The sequence below is a fragment of the Suillus paluster genome (genome assembly GCF_016628075.1).
Source record: "Suillus paluster strain FC165 chromosome Unknown EDB91scaffold_126, whole genome shotgun sequence".
Classification (NCBI taxonomy): Eukaryota; Fungi; Basidiomycota; class Agaricomycetes; order Boletales; family Suillaceae; genus Suillus; species Suillus paluster.
In genome coordinates, this window is record NW_024537686.1 from 46,669 (window position 1) to 64,154 (window position 17,486).

A 17,486-nucleotide genomic window follows, 5' to 3' on the forward strand; every position below is an offset into this window, starting at 1 on the left:
GTTCCTGTGCACATCTGGGTACTAGCTCAGATACACCAGCGCGCAGCAATAAACTAGAGGGTTTACTTGTCATCATGGGTATAAACGGCCTGTGGGAGGTATGTGCACCTGCCGCTTGCTGGATTTCAAACCTCAGTCGCTTTACAGTTACTCGAGCCTGCTGCAAAAATGGTACCTGTCATCTCTCTTGCCCTCCAGGGCCGCTACATAGGACCCGCCCCTCACCTGCCCTATGTGGTGGGGGTTGATGCAAGGTTAGCATTTGGATATCAGTGGCCATGTCCACATTTGACACTAAATGTCTACTACGATCCAGCGGATGGTTTGAACAGTGCCAACAAGGCAAGTGGCACCGAGCACATGCTCAGACTGGGCAGAATCCTACCCTTCGAACATTTCTATTCCGACTTGCCCGACTTGCCTGGTATCCACTGCAGCTTATCTTCTGCTATGACGGTGACCAGCGGCCTGGTGTTAAACGAGGACATAGGGTGTCTTCAAATGAACACTGGATGGTGAAGCCAACACAGCGCATCCTGGATGCTTTCAACACTCAGTGGATTACGGTGCGTTTAATTTCGCCACCTCTATCCTTATTATTCAAGCCTGGTATCCAGGCTGCGGGGGAAGCTGAGGCGCAGCTGGCCTTGATGAATAGGGCTGGCGTCATCAATGCGGTCATGACAGATGACTGTGATATCTTCGTGTTTGGTGCCCAAACCGTCCTTCGAAAGTAGGTGCTGCCTTTCTTCCACATCTGTGTCCTCCTGACCCTGTCCTCCTGCCTTAGCTCGACATTTTTGTCCGACACCATCAAGATATATACCATCGGCACCATCCGGGAGCAAGTTGACCCTTCTCTTACTGGTGACACTTTCATTACCATTGCTATTTACTGTGGGGGTGATTATGATAAGGTAAGCCTTCAGCCGCCATTCTGCGAACATTGATTCTCACTGACATCCATCTCAGAATGGTCTTCCAGGGTGCGGACGTGAGACCGCACTTGGTCTGGCCCGCTGCATGGACAATAGTATGCTATGCAGTGCTATGCACGGTGGCAACCAGGACCGGTCCCTCCAGCAATGGCGGAACATCGCTGAATATCACCTTGCGAGTGATCCAACTGGAAAGATGGGCCGATTGCATCCAGCCCTTGCTCGCTCACTCTCTGATTCCTTCCCTAATCCAGGCATCATTAATTTATATGCACGCCCCACAGTAACTCCACTCACTGAGCTGCCCAAACTGCGAACCCGGCCCCACCTAACCTCACTTCACTTGCGTCTCTTATTCAGCAGCTCCTGGGCTGGGACTCAAAGAAGCTTCTCGGCACTTTCCGCACTACCATTTGGCCTGTTGCCATCTTGCACGAGCTTCTGGAGGACCTTGTGAATAATTCACCTATGAGCAACGAGGTCTGTGGACCGTGTTGCTCTATCTGAACATATACTGACAAGATGCAGATTGAGCTTGGCTCGGGCTGCACGAGGGCTGTCTTTCTCAGCCGTGCATCACGCCCGAAGAAGGCACTTGCAGGATTTTTGGGGCACAACAGTGATGTACCCACTGATACGCTGAAGCAAGCCACACTCTGGCTGCTTGAGGGGTCAGCTGAAGGCTGTCAGGATGACTCACATAAGTATGTTCGAGTATGGCTCGCTGACCAAATCTATGACTGCTGGGTGCGGACAATGTTCCTGTCGTCTTCAGGTGATCCCCAAATTGAGGTATGTCTATCAACAACACCATCATCGTTCACGCTGACAAATGGATAGACTAATTCACTGTCGACATCATGCGCGGTCCATGGGTCATCTGCAGGTGCGGCCTCCGCAGCTGCTGCCTCTTCTGCGAGTGTCATCGACCTCACACAAGATGAAGATGAAGCAGTGCCCGCAGACGGTGTTATAATTGATCTCACAGGTGATGATGATGATCGTGAATTGATTGATCTCACTCTTTGATACAAATCTTGACATACTGTACTTGTATCTTGTCCGAAGCTTTGTGTCCATCACATATACTGGATGCGCCTCAATTGACCAGAAGTTTCAATTGTTCCAGCAAGTTGGATATCTCCACTGCGAACGCCGCGGTGGATCAGGACATCGATATTTGTCAATTTGTCATACGAGTTGCATCTCATGACAACTGGCTGAGCTGTCCCAAAGCCGCACTAACTGTCAGTCCATCACCCTTGAATAGGCTTGGTCTCCCATCAGCACTGGTCAGCGTCAAGCGCCTGTCAGCCTCGTCCGACATAAAACTCAGCTGCTGCACCATGCGGTCAGTACCTTTCATTCCTCCGTCCTCTCTCTTGTACTAAGTTTTACTGTATTTGCCCTTATAAACTATTAGAGGATGTTTGACTTGACATTTGGGTTCAAGGCCCTAGGAGCATTAGTCGCTGTCGTTCTCGCCGACAAGCTCCTCCGCGCTAAGATACGCTCAAAATCACGCCTGCCTCTTCCTCCTGGTCCTCCTGGAAATTGGCTATTCAGAACTCCTCTGCCAAGAACTACAGTGGCTCAAAAAACTGTCCACATGTTTTCACATTTTTCACTATCTATGATATTGTGTGAGAATATACAAACACATCAAGGACATGCTGGTACCACATTGTAGTACTACTTCAGGGCTTCCAATTGAGCCCTATGGCGTGGGAATCGGTCGAGATATGGTGGAGATATAAGGCTTACAAAATGATGACTCATGTGGACAGTTTTTTGACTCAAGTATTTTACAGTGATAATCAGGTATTCCAGTACATTGTGTGACCTCCCTTGGCTTTAATTACTGCCTCTATCCTTCTAGGCATACTCTCAATCAATTTCTGGCAATATTCTGCTGTAATCCTTGCCCATTCCACTGCTACACTCTCCCACAGCTCCTATACTCCTTTAGAGGGGGTTTCATAGGCTTGAAGCTTCTTCTTGGGTGTTCCCCAGAGATGTTCAATGACATTGACATCAGGGGACTGTGCTGGCCAGTCAAGAACATTGATAATATGCTCTTTAAACCATTGTCTGGCTCTCCTAGATGTGTGCTTGGGATCATTATCCTGTTGGGAAATAATGTCTTTTTCATCAATCCCTGATTCAGCTATGCTAGGCAGCAAGTGGTTGTTTAGAATGTCCACATACTGCTCAGCATCCATCCTCCCCTCAACTTCAGCAAGCATACCCACACCATTCCATCCCATACAGCCCCATACCATTAGAGAACCTCCTCCAAATTTGATGTCTCACTAACCTCTCTGTCTGTTAGAAAATCCCTCTTCTTTTTCCATACATATACCTTCCCATCTGACCCAATCCTATTGATTTTGGTCTCATCTGACCATATAACATGCTTCCAATCCTCTACAGTCCAGTTTTGATGGGCCAAGCCAAAGGTAGTCTTCTCTGCCTATGTTTGATAGAGAGAAGAGGCATTCCTTCTTTGTTACTGCCTTGAGATGAGCTGCCTTGAGAACACTCCTCACAGTTTGTGAAAAGACAGTGGTGGTGATGGTGGAATTGATATAATGGGTGGCTTGGACAGCATTATTAGCCTTTCCTGTAGTGATATGTTGAATGATAGCCCTCTTATTAGCAGAGGTGGATGTCCTCCACAAGAGTTTTCCTTGTCCAGGTGGCTTTCTTTGATACACATGGCCACAGTAGACTTGCATACTTCAGTTCTAGAGGAAATTTAATGAGCAGAGAGGCCAGCACAGGACAAAGAGAGGATATTATCCCTTTGAGCAGAGGAGACGGCTTTCATGGTGATTATGACCATGACACATGACACATTCTGGTTTATATAGTTAGATATAGTTTTAAGAGTATGCCTAGAAGGATAGAGGCAGTAATTAAAGCCAAGGGAGGTCACACAATGTACTGGAATACCTGATTATCACTGTAAAATACTTGAGTCAAAAAACTGTCCACATGAGTCATCATTTTGTAAGCCTTATATCTCCACCATATCTCGACCGATTCCCACGCCATAGGGCTCAATTGGAAGCCCTGAAGTAGTACTACAATGTGGTACCAGCATGTCCTTGATGTGTTTGTATATTCTCACACAATATCATAGATAGTGAAAAATGTGAAAACATGCGGACAGTTTTTTGAGCCACTGTAAGTGAGTACATAAAATACAAAACTCTATGTGGACACTAACGGGAAACACATCATAGTCAATCTCAGCAGTTTGCAGAATGGATCAATACCTATGGACCCATCATCTCGCTTCGGATCGGGCCTAAGATCATGGTCATCATTGGCAGATACCAGGTAAGATGGTTCCAATACTGGTCACCAAGTACATACTCACCTGCACAGGAATCTGTCAATATAATGGAGAAAGAAGGTAGTCTACTAGCCGACCGTCCTCGTGCAGTTGCGGCAGGAGAGATATTGTCGCGCGGGCTGCATTTGATCCTTGCACCCGCAGGAGAGCAGTTCCACAGACTTCGCAGGTTGGGTTGAGATCTCCTCTTAACGACCTATTTTACTGAAATTATGTGATTCAGAGCGGCTCATACTCACCTTCAAGCGAAAGCTGCAGAATCCTATGTGCCAATCCAGATGAATGCTGCCCGTAATGTCATCCTCGATATCCTTAATAACCCTAAAGGACACCAAGCAGCTGCGAATCGGTGTGTTGCACTCAATGTGTTGTTTTATGATCACTTATGCATTCAACTCAAGCTACACCGCCTCCGTCATCTTGCGTGTCACGTATGGCAAGTCGACCCCCCGAGATCATCGTCATCCAGAAAATGCTCAAGTGCTTCCAGATGCTCATGCGACCTGGTGCATTACTGGTAGAGCGCTACCCGATATTAAAATATGTTCCGGGATATGGAACCAAGTTGGAGCAGTGGAGAAGGGAAGAGAGTCAGCTCTTCCATGACCAGCTTGATCGTGTTTTGAGAGAATTGGTTGGTTGGTTCCACTTCTTTCCTCATCAGTACCTGACTGTTCTTCATAGGCGACCAGCAAAGCTGGTCCCTCGTTTGCTCGCTATCTTCTTGAGAACCAGTCTTTGCACAAGCTCTCGGACGAAGAAATGGCTTATCTTGCTGGGTCGCTCTTTGGTGTCGGTTCGGACACGACTGCTGTTGCGATTATGGTTGTTGTCATGGCTTCTGCATGCTATCCCAAGGCTCAGGAGAAAGTGCAAGAAGAACTGGACGTCGTCATTAGTCGTGACAGAGGTAAGTCGAATATTGTTATTCATCTGAGTGAAATCTCAACTTTGTTACAGCTCCCACATTCGATGACTACAACTCCCTCCCGCAGATTGAAGTGTTCATGCTGGAGTGTCTTCGCTGGAGACCCATGACGACTCTCGGATTCGCACACCGTGCACTGACTGATATCCCATACGTACGTTTTTCGGTGCTCTGTCATGTTTTTTTGTTCTAACTGCCTGAGCAGAAGAATACGTGTATCCCAGAAGGTGCTATCGTCTTTGGCAACCACTGGTACGACTAACATCCATTCTATGCGATATTGTACTGATCACCTTTCAACAGGGCAATCTCCCGTGACCCAAGCGTCTACCCCAACCCTGACCAGTTCGATCCTCAGAGGTGGCTCAACACCGACGGCAAAATCCGGGACGACCTCAAGTTCCCTTCATTCGGTTTTGGACGCAGGTACTTGTCCCTGATATTAAACCCAGTTGCCTACATACTAAAATGCGACGTGCGACATGCAGAATCTGCCCAGGACAACATATAGCAAACCGCTCGATCTTCATTAACGCTGCGCTCCTCTTGTGGTCTTTCAAGATCACGCAGGACCCTGAGAACCCAATTGATGAAGCAGGTTTTGTGGATGGTGTTATTGCGCATCCTAAGCCGTTTGCTGCGTGTTTTGAACCGAGGTTTGGGAATGAGGCGGTGTTGAGGGGGGTGATGGGGAAGTATGGCGAGGGATTGTAGGTTCTTGATCTTGAGCGCGGTTTATTGTGAGCTTGGGATGTAATACTTTCGTTGGTATTTTGGTGCGAGCGGCTCTTCGACTTAATACTGAAATCATATTCATTTTGGTGTCTGTGGTAGATGCGACATGGAGTATGGTCTTTGTAGAATCAGTTCAAGACAATGCGACAGCACTAGGTGAGGCTGATGGAGATAAAAGCATCAGTATTGCGTGCGTCAAGCATTCCACTCTGAATCTCTCTGACAGTACCTTTTCATCGCGGCAGGAAGCCCAGCAAACCTCGTCTGTATTATGAACTACTACTATTGGTTTGGTCTCGGGTACAACAGGAAGCGAGGCTACTAATGTGATGTCAAGGTTCATACCCTTTGCCCTACTGCAATCAAGCACATAAGCAGCATCGGCCACACTGCGGACACTTGACAGCTGGGTGCTGGTTGGGGTTGAAAAAATGGTCCCTTGGCTCTGCAGGGTCATCATTCGAGGAGATAAGATACTTGACTATTGTCATGTTGGTGAATTCAGTGCTCCACCCACCCCACTCACAAATCCTTCTCAAGGGCCACCGCCTTTCTATATGCAAATATTGGCAGCCCCCCCGACGAAACGAGTGAGTGCCATAAGGAGCAGGGTCAATATTTATGTCGAGAAGGTTGTTTCGAAACAGCTCTAAGAACTGTTCTGAAGACTAGAAGGGCACCTTTAGCTGTTTTCATCGAGGTACACATTAATTACACACCATAGGGTTATTTGCCACTGCTATCCGGTCACCAGATGCCATTTTTCGGAAAACATAGCCCGTCGTTATCTGGGACTCATCAAACCAAGCAGCAAGTGCTCTCGTAGGACAGAGATGGGCTTCATTAGATGAGAGGGTCCAGAGATAAAAGGGTTTAATATCTAAAATCATATATCTCAATCACAGCTCGCAATTTAAATACAGATTGAACACAGACCTCCATTTTGGTGGGTCTTGCGAAAGGGGAGGTACAACACAACCTGATTGTTTGCCACACGAAGATCATGAACCTGTATCTTGAGGACCTCATCAAACCGCAACATACATAAGAATGCCACTGTATATGCAGCATGCAGAAGCCTTCAGACCCGCCCACCACCCTAGTTGTCCAGGCTGTCAGAAGTACGAGAGCCTCCTGCAGGTTTTCGCTCGCCAGGTTGATATGGCTGGACAGTCCAGTTCTCAGGAAGGCGGTTGTGGTGGTACAATTTGAGTAATATCTCCTGCAGGAGTTGTAAAATTTTCACCAGTGAAATATTAAAATATTCAACGTGACTCACCGATGTTATAGCACGAGCACTGTTTGCAACTTCACCAGCTTGAACCTAGCACAGTTTGATCAGCCTCAAATCAGCCAAAATCACAAAGCACTACCTTGCGTCTCCGCAGCGAACACATGAAAGATGAAACTTCAACCGAGATTGAGGGGTTGCCAACCATGGTGGCACCAACATCGGATTCATGCCATGGCATGTTTCCGAGACCCTTCAGCTTACCAAAGCCATAGGTCATTGAGGCTCGCATTTTCTGAGCATGTCCATATGTCCCCCGTTCCTGGGAACACAGCTTTGTGGTGCCGTCAAGATTAATGGAGTTGCAGCTTCCATGAAATGTCAGCATCAGAACAACAGATCGGCTCCAAGCGGCACTCACGCGTTCATAATCCAGGCTACAATTACCAAAGGAGCATCAGCCCGTGGTCTCTTGCTGAAGAATTCCTCATCCGGCCCCAGAAGGCGGATCCTGATAGCAAATGAGACACATGAATTCATTAACCTGCAAAGAGCATAAGTGACCCGTCAGGTGAGTTGCTGAAAAGCATCCACCTTTTGTATTCAGCATCCGTGCCATCTGTGACACCCTTGGAAGCCTCCATGAGCGTCATCTGCAATTTAACAAAATCAGGAGTATCAATTGACCCAGTATTCGCCGTTTTCAGACCAGCGCCGGGCTCAATTATAGTTTCTTGTTCCGCTGCAACATCCTCTTCAATTTCATCTATCTCGAGGCCAGTAGCAGACCCTGAAAGCACCCCGCATAAACCAGGAAAACATTGCATGGAGTCAACCGTCGCAGCCATAGGTTGATAGAAAACTTTGTTGTCAGGGCTTGGACTGAGTAAAATGTGGTGTTAGTTCAACTTTGGTGGGCCGCTGGCTGAGTCATGGCAACAAGTTGCATGTCTGTTGACCATTAGGCACTGATACTCGTATTACTGGTTCCCATTCTCGTAAAATTTGTACTGCACAAAAGAAAAATCCTATCTATAACACCTTCACACCAAACCTTTGCCTGTCAACTCGGTGTACCTTTTTGCAATAGCGGATGGCTTGGTCATGACATACTCTCTGCCTCCCCTCCGGTAAGTAAAATGAGCATCGAATGCAGGACCAAACTCCTCGTGTGCCCATTGCACAATGCGGGAGTGGGCCGCCTTGCGTGCATCACGCAGCTTCTGAACGATAGTGGTAAAGGTCGCATGTTCTCCATCAACACTGAATTCGGCCCAGAACTCCTCTGGGCTGCTCTGACGATAGCACTCAACGATGTCCTGGATGCCCAGAGAAGAGGAAGGTCAGTCAGATGCAGTGGAACAACTCAATTTTGCACCCACACGCCAGTCTGTCCACTTATTCTTTGTCCCCTTCCACTGCTGGTCTCTGCCGTAGCGATAGAGTACAGGCCAGTGCTCGATTGCAATTGGGTGGCCCTGAATGACAATGATTGATATACCCCGCCAGTGCTCAGTGTGGTCATCCCACATCTCGTTGAGGCTTGAGATATCATTTGCGAAGCTGATGGCAGGGGGATCAGGAATATCGCCGTCATCCAGTTGTAGCGTAGTGCCATCTCCGAGCTTGAGCACTCGAGCCTTGTTTGTGTCGGGCTTCGCTGGTGTTGGGGCTTCTCTCACCATGCTGTGTCCTGACGTGATGGCATCAGTGGAGCGAGGAGCTACTGCCCTGTGTTCCTCGGCACCTAGTATATGCGGGGATGCAGCAGCACCCGGTTGAAGGAGGGCATCTTGCACGAGGCTGATAAGCCTCGTGCTTGCATTTTGGATGATGGTGTCCTGCAACTATCCACCTGTCAGCATGTCATATCATAGTAAGTGGGAGACACAGCACCGAGCAAGCTCACCTCATTGATGTAGCTGGCAGAGTGCGCACTTGTACCAGTAGGCATCCCACCCATAGGATAATGACTAGGTTCAGCATCGGCAACTGGAGCCATGCCGTCTGTTGTCTGGTATGGATACTCCATGCAGATCATCTTGGCCTGTGAGGCCAACGTTCAACCAGTCCAACACGACAGAGATAAATCAAAAAAGAGGAGGAAAGAAACAGCAGCTCACCCACGGCAGCAGTGCGGCAACCTCGGCTGAGGTGCGTGCATCTTTTGATCGATCGGTGATGGTCGTGGTTCCGTTGATAGTGTTGGCGCCTGGAACGAGTTGTGCACGACGCTGTGTAGACTTTTTGGTACGGCTTGTCCTAGGCTTGTCCGTGGGCCTCTTCACTCGAGGTCCCTTATGAGACCTGTGGGCACCTGGGTGGGCGCTCCAGTAACAGTTCAGCTCCCAGTTGAATTGAGTGAAAAAAGTCACGTACCTGTTCCATGAGTCAGGATTGTGGCTGAATGCCTCCAGTCGTTCGACTAGCACGGTCTTGTTGCCTGTCTGAGAGAGGTTGAACTCGATGCAGTGCTGCTTCAGCACTTTTGCAGTCATGCTGTAGCTGCGGTACCATAATGAGTGTCGCGAGGAACCAGGCGAACGACACATTAAAACTTACATGCGGAGGTATTGAACTGATGGCCCTCCATCCTGCCTGAATCGCAGTGGGAAGGGAAGGGACTGCTCGTCAGAGGAGACTGATAGACTGCTGCTCCGAGGGCTGCCTTGAGTTTTGCTGGGCTGAGACATGCTTGGTGTTTGGTCATGAGTACCGGCTTCAGCGCTCCAGAATGCCTCGTCACCATCTGAGATGGGACGTGATCCAGAAGTGTTGACAGTGTTCATCTTCACGAAGCTAGGGACGTTGTTGATGCCTCTTTTGTCACCGTTGCTGAGGAAGGCCTGCGCAATGCAGGATCTCCACCAGGGATATGTTCCGACGAGAACGACGAAAGCTGACACACCAAAGACGACGGCAAGAGAGCTGGTGTCGTTGAGTCCGCCGTCCGGTGCTAGTGCATCAGGGGTGCTCGGGTCTGCACCCGAGCTGGAACCGTTCGAGAGAGTGACGAGTGAGCTGAAGGGGTTGGGCTGTGGGCGCTGGAGCACTGTGTCGTCGATGATGGAGGCAAGCACATGCTCCGCGACGTGCTTGGCAGCAAGCAATGGGATCTGGGGGACGGGCACGTCAGCATTGCAAACGCTATACTCACTTTCCGAGCGCATCTGGCAACCGACAAGAGACCGTCCGTGCTTAAGTCAGCATGCCTGGGACGGCGTTCGCCGAACTGTCACACCCCAAACAGGACGGTGATTCTTTCGAGAGAAGTTTTCACCTGGCTCGCAACCGAGAAATAAGCATTTGAGCGGGCCTGCGATTTACATCCGCACAGGATCAGGGATATCTAATTGTTCATCATATTCATGCTAGACCATCCGTTTAGAATTTTGACAGTGGCGTGCATCTAGATCATAATCAGTTCATACGTATCGGGGAAATATCACATTCTGTACGTCGTTGCTAGTTGTAGGGCTTCCTACGATCGCGATCGTGAAGTTGCCGTGTAGATCTGCGACGCACGTTTGAGAATAACTCGGCCTGCAGTCAACAGCCCAAGTAGAAGTAGAATGAAAAGCGACCATTTTCTATTGACGTAGAATTGAAAGCGCTCCGTCCTTATAATATGTGTATATATGCAGCGAGCGTTTATGCTCCTGTAGGCTGTGGGGCCGTCTTCGATGTGGAAGAAAATTGGAGTAGCTCACCGGAAAGACAAGATCGTAGTACGAGGTCACGGTAGATCAAACACGCACCTTTAAGCTTCTTCCGCCACCACTACCAACACCACCACCAAAATGCCCGTCACGTCCCCAACACTCGTTCCCCGTCCTCCACTCCTCCCCCTCGTCCTTCCCCGCGCCCCCCTCGTCCTCCCAACCCCACTCCCCAAACTCGATCGCTACCCCGGACGCATGGACAACCGACGCGATCTCCAACGCGAAATCGAAGATCTTTCAGATGAGGAGAATGAGTTGGAAGATGCTGTACGTGCTTGCGTTTCATCGTGTACATTCTGCGAGAGGATGCTGACTGGGTGCATATACATTTTGACGTTGATGGATGAAATAGAACTTGGCGATACGCAATCGTGGATTTCAGTGGCTCATCCCTATAGGGCGGCATACAACACAGCTGGAAGAGAAAAACGAGGTGCGTAGCGGGTCCCTTCTCCTTCTTCCATCCATCCATTCGCTTGTTCTTACACCCCCATCCAATCCTTGCAGGCAGAAGATGACTCCGAAGGGTCCGACACAGGCCAATCAAACGGCGCACCCTCCATCAACGAAGACGGCGAAGAAAACGACGAATCAGGACCTGATCTAGATGCGAGTATGGAAGATATGGATGAGGGTGAGACGGCTAGTACTGATGCTGGGGATTTGACGGAGGATCTTGAGGAGAGGTCGAGTGATGTTTGATTAGGAACTTGGATGGCTCTCTCTTTTCTTCCTCACGGGGGACAGTCAGGGAAGATGAAATTAGGCGGTATCGATAAATCTTGGTACGTGTGCATATACTTGTATGCGAGATCTACAGATATACATAATCCACAAATAAGTTAGACTCTCTGTCCATCTTCACATCTTCACCTCTGCTTTCTCCCACCTCCCACTTCCTACTCAATCACCACGAACGAATCAAACCATCACGAACACAAATCAAGCGACCACCCTCTGGAAATCAGTCACAGACAACATCCCACGCGCATGCCCTCTTCTCCTAGGACTAGCGTTGGTCATCACAAACGGCCGCACCCACAAACGGACGTGTCCCGCTTTCGATGCTGTTAAGAGCGCTCGAGGGAGGAATGCGAGGGAGGTGAGGAGGTCGGCGTCGAGTTGTTTTATCTGTCGTGCAGTATAAGTTAGTCAGTTACATTCACAAGGGAAGAGGAAGACCCACCAATACAGGTTGTACAGTTGACACTTCATTCCTTGAAGGCGCAGCGTGATAACGTGTTGCGGAGAGTTGGATCGTTGACCCTGTTCCCCGACGATAAGCAAGTGAAATACTAGACGACATCGATATGCGCGGATGGTGTGCTCCGAGGTGTTTAGGGCGGTGAAGTGCGCCAGATGAAAAGTCCCACTGTCATATTCATTCAGTCCACGGACAGCTCATTTATTCAGAGGTGGTAAAGAACGCACGAGAATGAGCTTGTTATCTTCTCCAACGCTACCGAAGCGGTATGTCCGCCCGTCGCACCGGAGCTCGTCGAATGCTACGGCTGAGACGAAGGAGGAGTGTCCTTGGCATCGTGCGACGACTCGTTGTTCCCAGGGGGAGAAAATCGTGAGGAGGTCGTCTTGGCCGCCAGTCTGGTTGAGTAGACGATTAGTGGTGGACAGTTTGTGAACTGGAGAAAACGCACGAGAATGAAGCGTCCATCAGGTGACCAAGCGACACAGGTCAGAGCACCGAAGTAGGATGCGTAGCAGTCAACCAGCCTGGATCGCAAATATGACGTTCTGTTCAATAATCGACGGGGAGACATTCACATACTGCTCCGCAAGTGGATCGATCACCCTCAGACACCCATCTTCTGAAATTGCCGCGACATATTTGACATCAGGGGAGAATACAAAGTCTATCCCCAATGAGCTCCCAGTCGCACGAGTATTGAAAAACCTCACTCACCAACAACACCACGCCGACTCAGACGCCAATGACTCACAGGGTTCTTCGCCACCACGCCCTTCTCTCCCCTCCCAGAAGCTTCTGGATGCCACGGCGGAGGTGTGACAAACATTGTTGATAGTGGGTCCCATTCATCACCTGCAGGAGCTGCGTGTGCGTTCGCATTGACATTTATATGGGGGGTATTAGTCGGTCCATTGGGAATATTAGCCGTGAACAAGCCATCTTCACGCTCCTTGTCGTATACGATGATTGTTCCGTCTGCATGGGAGACGAGGAAGAGGGTTGGGGAAGATGGGACCCAACGGACGGCTGTGCAGATGGAGGAGGAGATGGTACCCTGGGGTTCTTGTTAGATGCGTATACAATAGAAGAGGGATTGACTACCTGTTTGTTAAGGCGACAGTAGCGGCTTGATATGGGGTCTGGTCATTGTGAGCATAAGAAAAGGCGTGGGATGGGATGCATACCAAACCATATGAGGTCTCCTGTGTTGAATCCTATGATAACATCCATTCGTTCTGAGGATGCAGTGGAGGGGTTTACGTCGTGACATGTCGGGTGTGCAGAGAAGCTAATCCTCGTCAGTGGTTCCTGCTAGAATTATGCAGCCTCTGCGCAGTCAAGTATCAGACGACGTACCTTGGCTTTGGCTCCCACCTCGATCCACAAGAAAGCTTTGCCTGTGTTATAGAACAAGAAGGTGACATCACCCTGTTTAGCTGCGAGGGTCTTGCTGAGACCTTCTACGCTCTGGAGACGGGTGATGAAAGTGGAAGAGGTGGTGCGCATGTTGTGTTTGGGCCGTGATGCGGTGGATTTCTTCTTACCTGCTGAGACGGAAGGGTGGGAGAAGAGCTTGTGCTGGTGTTCTGCTGGTGTGGAAGGGGTGAGGTCTGGGGTAGCTAGTACATCTGGAGATGTGAAGCTATCTTCTGGGGTATCGCTGGATGACATGCTCCGCTCCTCGAGCAATAGGCGCTCTTTCACCACTACATCCCTCTCCTTGTCCTTTTCCTTCTTAAGATCCTTTGCAAGGTTCGCACCAAGGAACTGAGCGAGACCTGGTGAAGCTGGATGTTTCTGGGGAAACCGAACTGTGATTGAGCTAAGGCGAGTTTGGTATACGGGGTTTGCTGCGGTTGAAGAGTGGGTTGGGACTGGGAGAGGCTTGTGTTCTTCAGTGACAGAGTAGACGCCCTCTGGAGCAACGAATGCGCTGTCGCTCTCCATCCTCGTTACCTTCTTGAAATCCTAATGAAGGGTCTTAGATTACAAGTTCTACATTTGGGATGGCCTTGAGAAATTCATACGTGTTCTGCCGCACACGGCCGCACGCAATGTCCTGCTTCAAGTTTACTTGCGATATGTAACTACCATGGTCGTAAATACATCGAAAATGTCATGCAGCGGGGTTAGATAATACGTATGTTAGTAGTCTAATAAGTGGATACTACAGTGATGGGCTTCCTTGAAGTTCCGTCCTTAACGGAGAAGCGTCGAGCTTGATAAGATGGGCGCTTCGACCTGCACCTATTTATATGGGAGGTACACTGTATCATGCGGGCGTGGTGAACTCGCTGAGCATGTTCCGGGAGTGCCAAGGCTCTGCCAGTATCAAGGTGCAGTTCAGTTCCAACCTGAGTCCTTCGAGCTCCGATCTCTTATTCGGATTCTGAAAAGCAAAATCAGACAAGCTAAAACTGCTGCCACAATCATAAGAATGCGGGCTTCCCGACCCTCAAAGTCAGGCCAGCGTTAGGCCAGCGTTGAAGTCAAAGTTGGTTGAAGGTAAATTGCGGCACGGCAACGGCCCGTTCCCCATTTGGCAAGTAGGAATGATCCATTCCGATCATTACTTGACTTTCGGATCCCCACCGGCTATTATGCAACATGTTAATGACTAGTGTACAAACCACGGATCTTGTTTCTCCTTGACCTTCATCGAAGCTTAAGCTTCATCTTCAATATCAATGCTCGCTGGACGTCTGCGCTCTACCCTGCCAACACTAGTAAGTCTCGACGCCTTCTCCATCCGAGTTCATTTTACTTATTCAAACCAGTCTCGTCGCTGGCAGACGACAGCGAGCACCACCGTAGAACCCCCACCCGCGAGCGGCCATTCATCATCTGTCGCAGCCTCTAAGCTTCTCCGCATAACTAGAGAATCTGCGCTCAGAACACCAGGAATAACATGGCAAGATGAGGAGTCTGACCGCAACATCGTCGGCGGCCGCGAGACCCGCAAGATGAATCTCTATCAAGCTGTGCGGGACGCACTCAGGTAACCCATTTTCTTCTGTGTGTGGAAGGTGTGTTGACGAAATCAGTATCGCACTTGCGAAGGATGATACCGCAGTCATATTTGGCGAGGATATAGCGTTTGGCGGGGTGTTTAGGTGTACGATGGTATGCACCCCATCATTTCATACTTTATTTGTCCTCACGCATTGAACAGGGTCTTGCAGAAGAATTTGGTATGTTTTCATTGTATATCACATCATATCTATAACCGATCGTGCTGCAGGTCGCGAACGCGTCTTCAATACCCCATTGACCGAACAAGGAATTGCGGGCTTCGGAATTGGTCTTGCGTCCATGGGGCATACAGCTATCGCAGAGATCCAGTTCGCTGACTACATATTCCCCGCATTTGACCAGGTTAGTTGCATTCCATCCACTCCTTTCAACATGGACTTAACATTCTACATAGCTCGTGAACGAAGCTGCAAAGTTTCGCTACCGATCAGGTGGAAGCTTCTCTATTGGCGGGCTAACCGTGCGCACCCCGACCATGGCTGTGGGCCATGGTGGGTTATATCACTCGCAGAGTCCAGAAGGGTACTTCATGGGCGCAAGTGGTCTCAAGGTCAGTCGCTCTCCTGCGATCAAGAAATGTAAATGCACACACGCACCGCTAGATTGTCATCCCTCGCTCCCCAATCCAATGCAAAGGCCTCCTCCTCTCAGCTATCCGCGATCCCGACCCAGTAATATTCATGGAACCCAAGATCCTCTATCGTTCTGCAGGTACTTCCCCTTGAAACCGTCCCATACACACCCACTAATATCACCCACAGTCGAACAAGTCCCAATTGATGACTATGCCCTCCCCCTCTCCCGCGCCGAAACCCTCATCCCCGGATCAGACCTGACACTTCTCACGTGGGGCACCCCCGTCTACCACTGCGAAGCTGCACTCCAACTCCTCAACAACCCACCACCCTCCCTCATCCCACTCATTCCGGCCTCCCTACGCAATGCAAAAGTCGAACTGATCGATCTGCGGACGATATTACCATGGGATGTAGAGACGGTGGTAGAAAGTGTGCGTAGGACAAAGAGGCTCGTGATCGTGCATGAGGCGGGGATGACGGGTGGTGTTGGGGGAGAGATTGCTGCTGAGATTGGGAAGAGGGCGTTCTTGAGGTTGGAGGCGCCTGTGAGGAGGATTACTGGGTGGGAGTGAGTGTCTTCTCCCCTAATTTCTTCTCTTCCCTTGTTTTATTCTCTCTCTTCTATTTTGTCGGAGCGGGTTCTGATGGCGTTGGTTTGTTTTCGTTTAGCGTCCCAGCTGCGCTGCAGTTCGAGAAGTTTAACATGCCGGATTCGATCAGGATATTGGATGGGATTATGGAGACGCTCAGCTATTAAAACTAAGATAGCTGCTCCTGGTTTTGCGCCCATGGTGTAGCATAGGACATGTACAATTAATGGTGGACAGTACAGTACAGTAGCACGCACGTATACCCTGGATGAGGGCAATAGCAACATGTTTTTTGGGGTATGGAAGACATTGAATAACAGGGATTGTACGCTGGCCTACATATTGCATCGGTCGCATACTGGATAGCAAAGCTCGATATGTATTGCAGAGGGATGCTCTAAGGAATAGCGGTCTTGAACCGGAATTTAAATCTGAATTCATTGAATCATGGACGTTTTCGACGAACTGGATTTACCATCCTGACTATATCTTACATTGCGGTGCTACAAGTGCAACTACTGCTATCAAGGAACATCCGCGTGCTCAGCGACGCCTAGAACGCCGTTCGTCCCAGGTATTGACCTCCCCCCGTGGCCTGGATGACCGCCCTAGTCAAGCGGGCCATATTTGAATCCTACCTTGCAAGGTGGACAATCTAGCCAGTACAGTAAACATTGATCGTAGTATGGCAAATGCAGGTAGCAAATATACAATGTTTCATGAGAGCGAATGTAATCCTTGTGAATGCCCAAAACGACTTCTTATAAGACCGGGGGAACTCGTTGCAGTAGGCCAGAACGGAAGAAATATATGTGAAAGGCGTGAATCAAGAAACAGCGGACAAATTCTGCGTAGAATGTGCATAGATCTGCATGTACTACCATATATAATATGTATCAAAGGCACAACCTATGAGGGAGAACGTACTATCACGAAGACAGGGCAGCCTTTGATTCCCGACACTTGTACCATGACGTGCCGTGTGCGAGACAGCTTAAGTCCAGCGACAATGCATTGTTGGGTATCACCAGCATGTTGCCTGGGGCATACATCACCGGGTGGAAAACGAGTGGGATACAGAGGAGAAGCCGTCCATCAGAACCTACAACCCATCCCTCCTTGTCCAGGGTAAGAGAGGCTGAGGTGGAAGAATCTTGGAGGAA

The 17,486-nt window shown here is 49.4% G+C and overlaps 7 protein-coding genes across 7 annotated transcripts; 4 read left to right on the forward strand and 3 right to left on the reverse strand.

Moving 5' to 3' along the window:
- Window positions 1-278: 278 nt before the first annotated feature.
- On the forward strand, window positions 279-1,395 carry EDB91DRAFT_1062652 (PIN domain-like protein; the record flags this gene model as incomplete). Its single annotated transcript, XM_041314546.1, has 4 exons — window positions 279-566; window positions 618-733; window positions 791-917; window positions 973-1,395. 4 exons carry the CDS (start codon window positions 279-281, stop codon window positions 1,393-1,395), a joined length of 954 nt encoding a protein of 317 aa, XP_041170622.1.
- Window positions 1,396-2,364: 969 nt separating this feature from the next.
- Window positions 2,365-5,941, forward strand: EDB91DRAFT_1239938 (cytochrome P450; the record flags this gene model as incomplete). The annotated part of the gene is made up of 11 exons (XM_041321928.1): window positions 2,365-2,526; window positions 4,197-4,283; window positions 4,332-4,468; window positions 4,523-4,648; window positions 4,701-4,725; window positions 4,754-4,933; window positions 4,984-5,209; window positions 5,260-5,381; window positions 5,436-5,479; window positions 5,531-5,653; window positions 5,716-5,941. 11 exons carry the CDS (start codon window positions 2,365-2,367, stop codon window positions 5,939-5,941), a joined length of 1,458 nt encoding a protein of 485 aa, XP_041170623.1.
- Window positions 5,942-6,821: 880 nt separating this feature from the next.
- EDB91DRAFT_1170028 (uncharacterized protein) lies at window positions 6,822-8,113 on the reverse strand. The gene is made up of 6 exons (XM_041320162.1): window positions 7,788-8,113; window positions 7,615-7,737; window positions 7,336-7,561; window positions 7,242-7,286; window positions 7,088-7,184; window positions 6,822-7,018 (listed from the first exon to the last, which is right to left on the reverse strand). Exons 1-6 carry the CDS (start codon window positions 8,039-8,041, stop codon window positions 6,876-6,878), a joined length of 888 nt encoding a protein of 295 aa, XP_041170624.1. The 5' UTR covers window positions 8,042-8,113; the 3' UTR covers window positions 6,822-6,875.
- On the reverse strand, window positions 8,114-10,467 carry EDB91DRAFT_1170030 (uncharacterized protein). The gene is made up of 6 exons (XM_041320163.1): window positions 9,756-10,467; window positions 9,573-9,698; window positions 9,317-9,521; window positions 9,103-9,240; window positions 8,576-9,040; window positions 8,114-8,512 (listed from the first exon to the last, which is right to left on the reverse strand). Exons 1-6 carry the CDS (start codon window positions 10,361-10,363, stop codon window positions 8,237-8,239), a joined length of 1,818 nt encoding a protein of 605 aa, XP_041170625.1. The 5' UTR covers window positions 10,364-10,467; the 3' UTR covers window positions 8,114-8,236.
- Window positions 10,468-10,785: 318 nt separating this feature from the next.
- On the forward strand, window positions 10,786-11,796 carry EDB91DRAFT_120716 (uncharacterized protein). Its single transcript, XM_041320720.1, has 5 exons — window positions 10,786-11,182; window positions 11,268-11,348; window positions 11,423-11,549; window positions 11,600-11,700; window positions 11,758-11,796. The coding sequence occupies exons 1-4, from the start codon at window positions 10,994-10,996 to the stop codon at window positions 11,608-11,610; spliced, it is 408 nt and encodes a 135-aa protein (XP_041170626.1). The 5' UTR covers window positions 10,786-10,993; the 3' UTR covers window positions 11,611-11,700; window positions 11,758-11,796.
- Window positions 11,623-14,069, reverse strand: EDB91DRAFT_1267965 (WD40 repeat-like protein; the record flags this gene model as incomplete). Its single annotated transcript, XM_041324528.1, has 9 exons — window positions 11,623-12,046; window positions 12,102-12,287; window positions 12,347-12,517; window positions 12,571-12,646; window positions 12,702-12,786; window positions 12,837-13,176; window positions 13,224-13,261; window positions 13,307-13,433; window positions 13,479-14,069. The coding sequence occupies 9 exons, from the start codon at window positions 14,067-14,069 to the stop codon at window positions 11,858-11,860; spliced, it is 1,803 nt and encodes a 600-aa protein (XP_041170627.1). The 3' UTR covers window positions 11,623-11,857.
- Window positions 14,070-14,736: 667 nt separating this feature from the next.
- EDB91DRAFT_1209290 (thiamine diphosphate-binding protein) lies at window positions 14,737-16,616 on the forward strand. The gene is made up of 9 exons (XM_041320744.1): window positions 14,737-14,848; window positions 14,900-15,120; window positions 15,167-15,245; window positions 15,295-15,313; window positions 15,364-15,497; window positions 15,550-15,705; window positions 15,758-15,866; window positions 15,917-16,301; window positions 16,403-16,616. Exons 1-9 carry the CDS (start codon window positions 14,810-14,812, stop codon window positions 16,488-16,490), a joined length of 1,230 nt encoding a protein of 409 aa, XP_041170628.1. The 5' UTR covers window positions 14,737-14,809; the 3' UTR covers window positions 16,491-16,616.
- The last annotated feature ends 870 nt before the right edge of the window (window positions 16,617-17,486 follow it).

What these genes read in the sequence shown, in the direction of transcription:
- EDB91DRAFT_1170028 (XM_041320162.1), bottom strand. Translation starts at nt 8,041, where the DNA reads ATGGCTGCGACGGTTGACTCCATGCAATGTTTTCCTGGTTTATGCGGG. An exon ending in ACGGATGCTGAATACAAAAG is followed by an intron (nt 7,738 to 7,787) that starts GTGGATGCTTTT and finishes TGCTCTTTGCAG; the next exon opens with GTTAATGAATTCATGTGTCT. An exon ending in AAAACCTGCAGGAGGCTCTC is followed by an intron (nt 7,019 to 7,087) that starts GTACTTCTGACA and finishes CTGCATATACAG; the next exon opens with TGGCATTCTTATGTATGTTG.
- EDB91DRAFT_1170030 (XM_041320163.1), bottom strand. Translation starts at nt 10,363, where the DNA reads ATGCGCTCGGAAAGTGAGTATAGCGTTTGCAATGCTGACGTGCCCGTC. An exon ending in TTGCCGCACTGCTGCCGTGG is followed by an intron (nt 9,241 to 9,316) that starts GTGAGCTGCTGT and finishes TTGGCCTCACAG; the next exon opens with GCCAAGATGATCTGCATGGA. An exon ending in ATAAGTGGACAGACTGGCGT is followed by an intron (nt 8,513 to 8,575) that starts GTGGGTGCAAAA and finishes CTGGGCATCCAG; the next exon opens with GACATCGTTGAGTGCTATCG.
- EDB91DRAFT_120716 (XM_041320720.1), top strand. Translation starts at nt 10,994, where the DNA reads ATGCCCGTCACGTCCCCAACACTCGTTCCCCGTCCTCCACTCCTCCCC. An exon ending in AGAATGAGTTGGAAGATGCT is followed by an intron (nt 11,183 to 11,267) that starts GTACGTGCTTGC and finishes TGGATGAAATAG; the next exon opens with AACTTGGCGATACGCAATCG. An exon ending in AGCTGGAAGAGAAAAACGAG is followed by an intron (nt 11,349 to 11,422) that starts GTGCGTAGCGGG and finishes CAATCCTTGCAG; the next exon opens with GCAGAAGATGACTCCGAAGG.
- EDB91DRAFT_1209290 (XM_041320744.1), top strand. Translation starts at nt 14,810, where the DNA reads ATGCTCGCTGGACGTCTGCGCTCTACCCTGCCAACACTA. An exon ending in GCTCTACCCTGCCAACACTA is followed by an intron (nt 14,849 to 14,899) that starts GTAAGTCTCGAC and finishes TATTCAAACCAG; the next exon opens with TCTCGTCGCTGGCAGACGAC. An exon ending in GCTGTGCGGGACGCACTCAG is followed by an intron (nt 15,121 to 15,166) that starts GTAACCCATTTT and finishes TGACGAAATCAG; the next exon opens with TATCGCACTTGCGAAGGATG.